This window comes from Pezoporus wallicus, unplaced genomic scaffold (genome assembly GCF_028554395.1).
Source record: "Pezoporus wallicus isolate ANWC-B61680 ecotype Strahan unplaced genomic scaffold, APGP_CSIRO_Pwel_v1 contig_12087, whole genome shotgun sequence".
NCBI lineage: Eukaryota > Metazoa > Chordata > Aves > Psittaciformes > Psittacidae > Pezoporus > Pezoporus wallicus.
In genome coordinates, this window is record NW_026635053.1 from 2124 (window position 1) to 14640 (window position 12517).

At 58.6% G+C, this 12517-nt stretch overlaps 1 protein-coding gene across 1 annotated transcript; it reads left to right on the forward strand.

Annotated features, from left to right (window-relative positions):
- Positions 1-550: 550 nt before the first annotated feature.
- Positions 551-12174, forward strand: LOC130594879 (protein kinase C gamma type-like; the record flags this gene model as incomplete). Its single annotated transcript, XM_057401136.1, has 14 exons — positions 551-714; positions 2317-2348; positions 3355-3380; positions 4399-4510; positions 5540-5671; positions 6266-6422; positions 7424-7558; positions 8046-8133; positions 8229-8258; positions 8349-8495; positions 9709-9882; positions 10605-10696; positions 11891-11953; positions 12036-12174. Coding segments are annotated over exons 1-14 (1488 nt in total), but the record flags the coding sequence as incomplete, so codon positions are not given.
- Between the last annotated feature and the right edge of the window lie 343 nt (positions 12175-12517).

Consider the following 12517-nt stretch of genomic DNA (forward strand, 5'->3'; position numbering starts at 1 on the left):
CCACATCTCCATCCCCACATCTCCATCCCCACATCTCCATCCCCACATCTCCATCCCCACATCTCCATCCCCACATCTCCATCCCCACATCTCCATCTCCACAGCTCCATCCCCACATCTCCATCCCCACAGCTCCATCCCCACATCTCCATCCCCACATCTCCATCCCCACATCTCCATCTCCACATCTCCATCCCCACATCTCCATCCCCACATCTCCATCCCCACATCACCATCCCCACATCTCCATCCCCACATCTCCATCCCCACATCTCCATCCCCACATCTCCATCTCCACATCTCCATCCCCACATCTCCATCCCCACAGCTCCATCCCCACATCTCCATCCCCACATCTCCATCCCCACATCTCCATCTCCACATCTCCATCCCCACATCTCCATCCCCACAGCTCCATCCCCACATCTCCATCCCCACATCTCCATCCCCACGGCTCCATCCCCACATCTCCATCCCCACATCTCCATCCCCACATCTCCCTCCCCACGGCTCCATCCCCCCCTTTTGCCCCCCCACAGCCCCCCCGTGGCCGATGGCGCTGGCGGGGCCGGAGGGGGAGCGCTCGGCGCGGCCGCTGTTCTGCCGCCGGGGGGCGCTGCGGCACAAGGTGGTTCACGAGGTCAAGAGCCACCGCTTCACCGCGAGGTTCTTCAAGCAGCCCACGTTCTGCAGCCACTGCACCGACTTCATCTGGTGAGGCCCATGGGGACCCATAGACACCCATAGAGACCATAGGGACCCATAGACACCCATAGACACCCACATAGACCATAGGGACCCATAGACACCCATAGACACCCATATAGACCATAGGGACCCATAGAGCCCACGTTCTGCAGCCACTGCACCGACTTCATCTGGTGAGGCCCATGGGGACCCATAGACACCCATAGAGACCATAGGGACCCATAGACACCCATAGACACCCACATAGACCATAGGGACCCATAGACACCCATATAGACCATAGGGACCCATAGAGCCCACGTTCTGCAGCCACTGCACCGACTTCATCTGGTGAGGCCCATAGGGACCCATAGACACCCATAGACACCCATATAGACCATAGGGACCCATAGACACCCATATAGACCATAGGGACCCATAGACACCCATATAGACCATAGGGACCCATAGACACCCATAGACACCCACATAGACCATAGGGACCCATAGAGCCCACGTTCTGCAGCCACTGCACCGACTTCATCTGGTGAGGCCCATAGGGACCCATAGACACCCATAGAGACCATAGGGACCCATAGACACCCATAGAGACCATAGGGACCCATAGACACCCATATAGACCATAGGGACCCATAGACACCCATATAGACCATAGGGACCCATAGACACCCATAGACACCCATATAGACCATAGGGACCCATAGAGCCCACGTTCTGCAGCCACTGCACCGACTTCATCTGGTGAGGCCCATGGGGACCCATAGACACCCATAGAGACCATAGGGACCCATAGACACCCATAGACACCCACATAGACCATAGGGACCCATAGACACCCATATAGACCATAGGGACCCATAGAGCCCACGTTCTGCAGCCACTGCACCGACTTCATCTGGTGAGGCCCATAGGGACCCATAGACACCCATAGACACCCATATAGACCATAGGGACCCATAGACACCCATAGACACCCACATAGACCATAGGGACCCATAGAGCCCACGTTCTGCAGCCACTGCACCGACTTCATCTGGTGAGGCCCATAGGGACCCATAGACACCCATAGAGACCATAGGGACCCATAGACACCCATAGAGACCATAGGGACCCATAGACACCCATATAGACCATAGGGACCCATAGACACCCATATAGACCATAGGGACCCATAGACACCCATAGACACCCATATAGACCATAGGGACCCATAGAGCCCATGTTCTGCAGCCACTGCACCAACTTCATCTGGTGAGGCCCATAGGGACCCATAGAGACCATAGAGACCCATAGACATCCATATAGACCATAGGGAGTCATAGAGACCCATAAGGACCCACAGTGCTCCATAGATATCTACAGCGCCCCACAGAGACACACATCAACCCATGGGACCCATAGAGACCCATAGACACCATAGAGACCCATAAAGACCCATAGGAACCCCTAGGGCCAGGACCCCATGGACCCCAATGGTAGGGTCTTAGGGACCCACAGAGCCCAGCACCAGGGGCAAGGGGACCCCATAGACCCCAATGTGGGGGTCATGGGGACCCCATCGCCCCACATGGGTGACCCCCGGGGGTGACGGCACCTTCTCCTCCCCAGGGGCATCGGGAAGCAGGGCCTGCAGTGCATGGGTGAGCCGCCCTATGGGACCCCCCTATGGGACCCCCCCATGGGACTCCCCTTATGGCCCCCATAGGACCCCAATGGGACCCCCCTCTTACCCCCCCCCCCCACAGGGTCCCCAGAGCACGCTGGGGGGGGGGGGGGGGGGGGGGGGGGGGAGTGGGCGTGGCCTGGGCGCTGATTGGCTGGAGGGGAGCAGCGGTTGCCATGGAGCATTGCCGGGCAGCTGGGGCCGTTGCTAAGCAACAGGTGGGGGGTGATGGGGCTCTTATAGGGTGTATGGGGAGCATTTAGGGGGTTCTGGGGTTATTATGGGGTGTATGGGGAGCATTTAGGGGGGCCCTGGGGTTATTATGGGGTGTATGGGGGGTATTTAGGGGGTTCTGGGGTTATTATAGGGTGTATGGGGAGCATTTAGGGGGTCCTGGGGTTATTATGGGGTGTATGGGGGGTATTTAGGGGGTCCTGGGGTTATTATGGGGTGTATGGGGAGCATTTAGGGGGGCCCTGGGGTTATTATGGGGTGTATGGGGGGTATTTAGGGGGTCCTGGGGTTATTATGGGGTGTATGGGGGGTATTTAGGGGGTCCTGGGGTTATTATGGGGTGTATGGGGGGTATTTAGGGGGTCCTGGGGTTATTATGGGGTGTATGGGGATCATTTAGGGGGGTCCTGGTGTTATTATGGGGTGTATTTAGGGGGTCTTGGGCTTATTATAGAGTGTATGGGAGGTACTTAGGGGGGTCCAGGGTTTATTATGGGATGTATGGGAGGTAGTTAGGGGGGTTCTGGTGTTATTATGGGGTGTATGGGGGGTATTTAGGGGGTCTTGGGGTTATTATAGAGTGTATGGGAGGTACTTAGGGGGGTCCAGGGTTTATTATGGGATGTATGGGAGGTAGTTAGGGGGGTTCTGGTGTTATTATGGGGTGTATGGGGAGTATTTAGGGGGGTCCTGGGGTTATTATGGGATGGATGTGGGGTACTTAGGGCCCCCCTCTGCACCCCCCATAGTGTGCAGCTTCGTGGTGCACAAGCGTGTCTATGGGGGCTAATTGGGGTCCTATGGGGGGGCAATTGGTGTCTATGGTGGTAATTGTGTTTCTATGGGGGTAATTGGTGTCTATGATGTGTGTTAATTGTGTTCCTATGGGTTCTAATTGGGCTCCTGTGGGTGGTAATTGTGTTCCTATGGGGGGTAATTGGGTTCCTGTGGGTGGTAATTGTGTTCCTATGGGGGGTAATCGGTGTCTGTTGGGGGGGTAATTGTGTTCCTATGGGGGGTAATTGGTGTCTGGGGGGGGTAATTGTGTTCCTATGGGGGGTAGTCGGTGTCTGGGGGGGGTAATTGTGTTCCTATGGGGGGTAATTGGTGTCTGGGGGGGGTAATTGTGTTCCTATGGGGGGTAGTCGGTGTCTGGGGGGGGTAATTGTGTTCCTATGGGGGGTAATTGGTGTCTGGGGGGGGTAATTGTGTTCCTATGGGGGTAATTGGTGTCTATGGGGGTAATTGGGTTCCTGTGGGTAGTCATTGTGTTCCTATGGGGGGTAATCGGTGTCTGTTGGGGGGGTAATTGTGTTCCTATGGGGGGTAATTGGTGTCTGGGGGGGGGTAATTGTGTTCCTATGGGGGGTAATCGGTGTCTGGGGGGGGTAATTGTGTTCCTATGGGGGGTAATCGGTGCCTGTTGGGGGGGTAATTGTGTTCCTATGGGGGGTAATTGGTGTCTGGGGGGGTAATTGTGTTCCTATGGGGGGTAATTGGTGTCTGGGGGGGTAATTGTGTTCCTATGGGGGGTAATTGGTGTCTGGGGGGGGGTAATTGTGTTCCTATGGGGGGTAATTGGTGTCTGGGGAGGGTAATTGTGTTCCTATGGGGGGTAATTGGTGTCTGTTGGGGGGGTAATTGTGTTCCTATGGGGGGTAATTGGTGTCTGGGGGGGTAATTGTGTTCCTATGGGGGGTAATTGGTGTCTGGGGAGGGTAATTGTGTTCCTATGGGGGGTAATCGGTGCCTGTTGGGGGGTGTGCATATGGACCACCATGTGCATCCCCCAGGACCCCCGGAACAAGCACCGCTTCCGGCTGCACAGCTACAGCAGCCCCACCTTCTGCGACCACTGCGGCTCCCTGCTCTATGGGCTGGTGCACCAGGGCATGAAGTGCTCCTGTGAGCCATGGATGCGCTATGGGGGGCAATGGGGGTAATGGGGTAATGGGTGCTCAATGGGGTTCAATGGGTGCTCAATGGGCTCTCAATGGGTGCTCAATGGGGTTCAATGGGGCTCAGTGGGTGCTCAATAGGGTTCAATGGGTGCTCAATGGGCTCTCAATGGGTGCTCAATGGGTGCTAAATGGGGTTCAATGGGGTTCAATGGGTGCTCAATGGGCTCTCAATGGGTGCTCAATGGGGTTCAGTGGGGTTCAATGGGTGCTCAATGGGGTTCAATGGGGTTCAATGGGTGCTCAATGGGGTTCAGTGGGGTTCAGTGGGTGCTCAATAGGTGCTCAATGGGGTTCAATGGGGTTCAGTGGGGTTCAATGGGTGCTCAATGGGGTTCATTGGGGTTCACTGGTTGCTCAATGGGGTTCAATGGGTGCTCAGTGGGCTCTCAATGGGTGCTCAATGGGGTTCAGTGGGGTTCAATGGGTGCTCAATGGGGTTCAATGGGGTTCAGTGGGGTTCAATGGGTGCTCAATGGGGTTCAATGGGGTTCAGTGGGGTTCAATGGGTGCTCAATGGGGTTCAATGGGGTTCAGTGGGGTTCAATGGGTGCTCAATGGGGTTCAATGGGGTTCAGTGGGGTTCAATGGGTGCTCAATGGGGTTCAATGGGGTTCAGTGGGGTTCAATGGGTGCTCAATGGGGTTCAGTGGGGTTCAGTGGGGTTCAATGGGTGCTCAATGGGGTTCAATGGGGTTCAATGGGTGCTCAATGGGGTTCAATGGGGTTCAATGGGTGCTCAATGGGGTTCAGTGGGGTTCAATGGGTGCTCAATGGGGTTCAATGGGGTTCAGTGGGGTTCAATGGGTGCTCAATGGGGTTCAATGGGGTTCAGTGGGGTTCAATGGGTGCTCAATGGGGTTCAATGGGGTTCAGTGGGGTTCAATGGGTGCTCAATGGGGTTCAGTGGGGTTCAGTGGGGTTCAATGGGTGCTCAATGGGGTTCAATGGGTCCCGGCGCTGGTGCCCCCTGCAGGCTGCGAGATGAACGTGCACAAGCGCTGCGTGCAGAGCGTGCCCAGCCTCTGCGGCGTCGACCACACCGAGCGCCGCGGCCGCCTGCAGCTCCGCATCCAGGCGCTGCCGGGGGAGCAGCTGCACGTCACCGGTAACGGAGCAGGGGGCCCGGAAACACCCAAAACCGCCCCGGAAACACCCAAAACCGCCCCGGAAACACCCAAAACGCCCAGGAAACACCAAAAAATGCTCCAGAAACGCCCAAAAATGCCCCAGAAACACCCCAAGGCGCCTCAAAACGCCTCTGAAACACCCAAAACACCCCTGAAACGCCCAGAAACGCCTCTGAAACACTCAGAAACACCTCTGAAACATGCAAAATCGCATCTGAAATACCCTACAAACCCCCAAAAAGCAACTGAAACACGCAAAACCGGCACTGAAACACCCAAAACTGTCCCAAAACACCCCTGGAACACCCAGAAATGCCTCTGAAACACACCAAAATGGTCCAAACCGCCCTGAAACACCCCAAAACGTACCTGAAACACCAAAAAATGCTTCCAAAACACCTAAACCTGCCCCTGAAACACCCAAAATCTCCCCAAAACACCCCTGAAGCCCCCCAAACAAATATGAAATACCCCAAACCACCCCTGAAACACCCAAAAAAAACCAGAACACCCCTGAAACGCCCCCCAACCCCCCCCGGACCCCCAGACCTACTCCTGGTTCCTGCCCGCAGTGGGGGAGGCGCGGAACCTGATCCCGATGGATCCCAATGGGCTCTCGGATCCCTACGTGAAGCTGAAGCTGATCCCGGACCCCAAGAACCTCTCCAAGCAGAAGACGCGGACGGTGAAGGCCACGCTCAACCCCGTGTGGAACGAGGCCTTCCTCTTGTGAGCGGGGCAACATACGTGTGTCATGTGTGTGTCATGCGTGTATCGTATGTGTCCTGTGTCGTGTGGGTCACGTGTGTCATGCGTGTGTCGTGTGTCATATGAATGTGTCATACGTGTGTCATATGAATGTGTCATACATGTGTCATAAGTGTGTCGTATGTGTGTTGTGTGTCGTACGTGTGTCATATGTATGGGTCATACATGTGTCATGTGTGTCTTATGTGTGTCAGGTGTGTGTCATATGTGTCATACATGTGTCGTATGTGTATGTCATAAGTGTGTCGTACATGTTTTGCGTGTGTCGTGTGTGTGTCATGTGTGTCTTGTGTGCCATATGAGTGACATACGTGTGTCATGAGTGTCATACGTGTGTCATATGAGTGTCATACGTGTCCCACCCATGACCCACCCATGACCCACCCATGTCCCACCCATGTCCCATCCATGTCCCATCCATGTCCCACCCATGACCCACCCATGCCCACCCATGCCCCACCCATGACCCACCCATGTCCCACCCATGACCCACCCATGACCCACCCATGTCCCATCCATGTCCCACCCATGACCCACCCATGCCCCCCCATGCCCCACCCATGCCCCACCCATTTCCCACCCATGTCCCACCCATGCCCACCCATGCCCCACCCATGCCCCACCCATGACCCACCCATGACCCACCCATGCCCACCCATGCCCCACCCATGACCCACCCATGTCCCACCCATGACCCACCCATGACCCACCCATGTCCCACCCATGTCCCACCCATGCCCCACCCATGACCCACCCATGTCCCACCCATGTCCCACCCACGCCCCACCCATGACCCACCCATGTCCCACCCATGCCCCACCCATGTCCCACCCATGACCCACCCATGACCCACCCCTGTCCCACCCCTGTCCCACCCATGTCCCACCCATGCCCCACCCATGACCCACCCATGACCCACCCATGCCCCACCCATGACCCACCCATGACCCCCCTGCCCCCAGCACGCTGCGCCCCGGGGACTCCGAGCGCCGCCTCTCGGTGGAGGTGTGGGACTGGGACCGCACCTCCCGCAACGACTTCATGGGCGCCATGAGCTTTGGGGTGGCTGAGCTGCTCAAGGGCCACGTGGACGGGTGGTGAGCACGGGGGGGACCCCATGGAGCCCCACTGACACCATTGAGCCCCATTGACCCCCATTGAGCCCTATTGACACCCACTGACCCCCATTGGGCCCTATTGACACCCACTGACCCCCATTGAGCCCTATTGACACCCACTGACCCCCACTGGCCCCCATTGATCCCCACTGACCCCCACTGACACCCATTGAGCCCCATTGACCCCCATTGAGCCCCATTGAGCCCTATTGACACCCATTGATACCCGTTGGTCCCCATTGACAGCCATTGACCCCACTGAGCCCCATTGCCCCCCATTGACCCCCATTGAGCCCCATTGAGCCTGTTGAGCCCCACTGAACCCCATTAGTACCCATTGACCCCCATGGAGCCCCATTGAGCCCACTGACCCCTACTAAGCCCCATTGACCCCTATTGAGCCCATTGATCCCCATTGATCCGCATTACCCCATTGCTCCCATTGCCCCCATTGCCCCATTGCCAGGTTCAAGCTGCTGAACCAGGAGGAGGGCGAATACTACAACGTCCCCGTGGCCGACACCGACGACTGTGGCCTCCGGCCCAAGTTCGAGGTGATGACCCACCCCTTGAGCCCCCTTGAGCCCCCTTGAGGCCTATGGACCCCATTGAGCCCCACTGACACCCCCCCCTGCCCCATCTCTTCCAGGCTTGTAACTACCCATTGGAGCTCTACGAGGTAATGGTAACCCCTGGTTACCTTTGACCCCTCGGTAACCCCTCATCCGTGACCCCATGCTGACCCCGTGCCCCCCCGCTGACCCCGCAGAAAGTGCGCAGGGGGCCGGGCCCTTCTCCGGCGCCGTCGCCCTCCCCCAGCCCCACAGATCCCAAACGTGGCTTCTTCAGCTCCGGGCGCTCCCGGCTCGGGGACTTCACCTTCCTGATGGTGCTGGGCAAGGGCAGCTTCGGCAAGGTGGGACCTGAAAACGGGCAAAAGGACCCCAGAAACGGGCTTGGGGACCCCGAAAACGGGCAAAGGGACCTGAAAACGGGCAAAAGGACCCCAAAAACGGGCTTGGGGACCCCGAAAACGGGCAAAGGGACCTGAAAACGGGCAAAAGGACCCCAAAAACGGGCTTGGGGACCCCGAAAACGGGCAAAGGGACCTGAAAACGGGCAAAAGGACCCCAAAAATGGGCTTGGGGACCCCGAAAACGGGCAAAGGGACCTGAAAACGGGCAAAAGGACCCCAAAAATGGGCTTGGGGACCCCGAAAACGGGCAAAGGGACCTGAAAACGGGCAAAAGGACCCCAAAAACGGGCTTGGGGACCCCGAAAATGGGCAAAGGGACCTGAAAACGGGCAAAAGGACCCCAGAAACGGGCTTGGGGACCCCGAAAACGGGCAAAGGGACCTGAAAACGGGCAAAAGGACCCCAAAAATGGGCTTGGGGACCCCGAAAACAGGCAAAGGGACCTGAAAACGGGCAAAAGGACCCCCAAAACGGGCAAAGGGACCTGAAAACGGGCAAAAGGACCCCAAAAATGGGCTTGGGGACCCCAAAAACAGGCAAAGGGACCTGAAAACGGGCAAAAGGACCCCAAAAATGAGCTTGGGGACCCCGAAAATGGGCAAAGGGACCTGAAAACGGGCAAAAGGACCCCAAAAACGGGCTTGGGGACCCCGAAAACAGGCAAAGGGACCTGAAAACGGGCCAAAGGACCCCAAAAATGGGCTTGGGGACCCTGAAAACGGGCAAAGGGACCTGAAAACGGGCAAAAGGACCCCAAAAACGGGCAAAGGGACCCCGAAAACGGGCAAAGGGACCTGAAAATGGGCAAACGGACCCCCAAAACGGGCAAAGGGACCCCCAAAACGGGCTTGGGGACCCCGAAAACGGGCTTGGGGACCCCGAAAATGGGCACGGGGAACACAAAACCCCCCAAAAGAACCCCAGAAACGGGCTGGGGGACCCCGAAAACGGTTGCGGGGAGCACGAAAACGCCCAAAAACGGGCGTGGGGAGCCCGAACCGGTCACGAACCCCCCCGAGACGGGCGCGAGGAACGCAGAAACGGGCACGGGGAGCACAGAAACGCCCCAAACGACCCCGGCGATGGCTGCGGGGGGCGCGAAAAGGCCGCAAAACGGGCGCGGGGAGGCTGAAAACGGGCGCGGCGCGCGCAGGTGATGCTGGCCGAGCGGCGCGGCACGGCCGAGCTCTTCGCCATCAAGATCCTCAAGAAGGACGTGGTGGTCCAGGACGACGACGCCGCCTGCACCATGGTGGAGCGGCGCGTGCTGGCCCTGGGGCCCCGGCCCCACTTCCTGACCCACCTGCACTCCACCTTCCAGACCGCGGTGAGGGGAATGCGGCACCATGGGGCTATGGGGGTGATGGGGGTAATGGGGGCCTATGGGGGTATTGGGGCTATGGGGCACTATGGGGGCGTATGGGGGTATTGGGGCTCTGGGGCACTATGGGGGCGTATGGGGGTATTGTGGCTATGGGGCACTATGGGGCTATGGGGGGTGATGGGGGTAATGGGGGCCTATGGGGGTATTGGGGCTATGGGGCACTATGGGGGCGTATGGGGGTATTGGGGCTATGGGGCACTATGGGGGCGTATGGGGGTATTGGGGCTATGGGGCACTATGGGGGCGTATGGGGGTATTGGGGCTATGGGGCACTATGGGGGGTATGGAGGGTAATGGGTTATGGGGGGTATGGGGGACATAGGGGGTAATGGGGCATGATGGGGGGCTATGGGGCTATGGGGCTGTGGGGGATAGGGGACTATGGGGGGCAATGGGGGGTAATGGGGGCTATGTGGCTATGGGGGGTATGGGGTTGTAATGGGGGGTTATGGGGCTATGGGGGGCTACGGGGCGATGGCGGCTGTGGGGCTATCGGGCTATGGGGGGCTATGGGGGCTATGGGGGCCTATGGGGCTAGGGTTCTATGGGCTCTGTGAGGGCTATGGGTTTATGGGGGCCTATGGTGGCTATGGGGTTATAGGTGGGTAATGGGGGGCTAATGGGAGAGCTATGGGTCACGTGTCCCCGCTGGCCACGCCCCCCAGGACCGCCTCTATTTCGTCATGGAATACGTCACCGGCGGGGACCTCATGTACCACATCCAGCAGGTCGGCAAGTTCAAAGAGCCGCACGCCACGTGAGTGCCCCCTAGCGACCCCTGCTGGTGACCCACAAGTGACCCCCAAATGCCCCCCCATTGGCCCCAAATACCCCTCAAATACCCCCATTAACCCGTAAGTGCCCCCATTGACCCCCAAATACCCCCCATTGGCCCCAAATACCCTCAAATACCCCCATTAACCCGTAAGTGCCCCCATTGACCCCCAAATACCCCCCATTGGCCCCAAATACCCCCCTTGGAACCCCCCCTCAAATACCCCCATTAACCCGTAAGACCCCCAAATACCCCCCATTGGACCCCCAAATACCCCCAAATACCCCCCATTGGCCCCAAATACCCCTCAAATACCCCCATTAACCCGTAAGTGCCCCCATTGACCCCCAAATACCCCCCATTGGCCACAAATACCCCTCAAATACCCCCATTAACCTGCAAGTGCCCCCATTGACCCCCAAATGCCCCACATTGACCCCGATACCCCCGTTGACCCCTGAATACTCCCCATTGACCCCCAAGAGTCCTCCCATTGACCCCCAAGTGCCCCCCATTGACCCCCAAGTATCCCTCCTTTGACCCCTTAAGTGCCCCCCATTGACCCCAAATGCCCCCCTGACCCCCAAGTGTCCCCCCATTGACCCCAAACACCCCCCACGTGCCCTCCCCCCCCCATTGGGACTGCCGACGCCTCTTGCTCCCCCCCCAACCTCCCATTTCCCCCTCCCCATTCACCCCAATGCCCCCCATACAAATGCCTCCCCATACCAATGCCCCCCATACCAACGCCCCCATTCACCCCAATACCCCCCATTCACCCCAATGCCCCCCATTCACCCCAATACTCCCCATTCACCCCAGTGCCCCCCATTCACCCCAATACCCCCATTCACCCCAATACCCCCATTCACCCCAATGCCCCCCCATACCAAAGCCCCCCCATACCAACACCCCCCATTCACCCCAGTGCCCCCCCATTCACCCCAATGGTTGGGTCCATACAAATGCCACCCCATACCAACGCCCCCATTCACCCCAATACCCCCCATTCACCCCAATACCCCCCATTCACCCCAGTGCCCCCCCATTCACCCCAGTGCCCCCCCATTCACCCCAATACCCCCCATTCACCCCAGTGCCCCCCCATTCACCCCAATGCCCCCCCATTCACCCCAATACCCCCCATTCACCCCACTGCCCCCCCTTGCCCCCCAGGTTCTACGCAGCCGAGATCGCCATCGGCCTCTTCTTCCTCCACAACCAAGGCATCATCTACAGGTGCCCCCCCCGAACCCCGCCTTTATGGGGCCGCCCCCAACCACCCCATGGGGCCGGCCCCATTGCTCACCCCCCCCCAAAGGGATCTGAAGCTGGATAACGTGATGCTGGACGCCCAGGGTCACGTGAAGATCACGGACTTCGGGATGTGCAAGGAGAACATGTTCCCGGGAGCCACCACCAGGACCTTCTGCGGCACCCCCGACTACATCGCCCCCGAGGTGCCGCTATGGGGAGCTGTGGGGGGCTATGGGGCGCTATGGGGCGCTGTGGGGCGCTGTGGGGGGCTATGGGGCACTATGGGGCGCTGTGGGGCGCTGTGGGGGGCTATGAGGGGCTATGGGGCGCTATGGGGCGCTGTGGGGGGCTATGGGGAGCTGTGGGGGGCTATGGGGCACTATGGGGGCTATGGGGTGCGATGGGGATTATGGGGCGCGATGGGGATATGGGGCACTATGAGGCACGATGGGGCTATATGGGGGCTATTGGGCGCTATGGGGTGCGATGGGGGATAAGGGGGACATGGGGGCAATGGGGGCTATGGGGCTATGGGACACTGTGGGG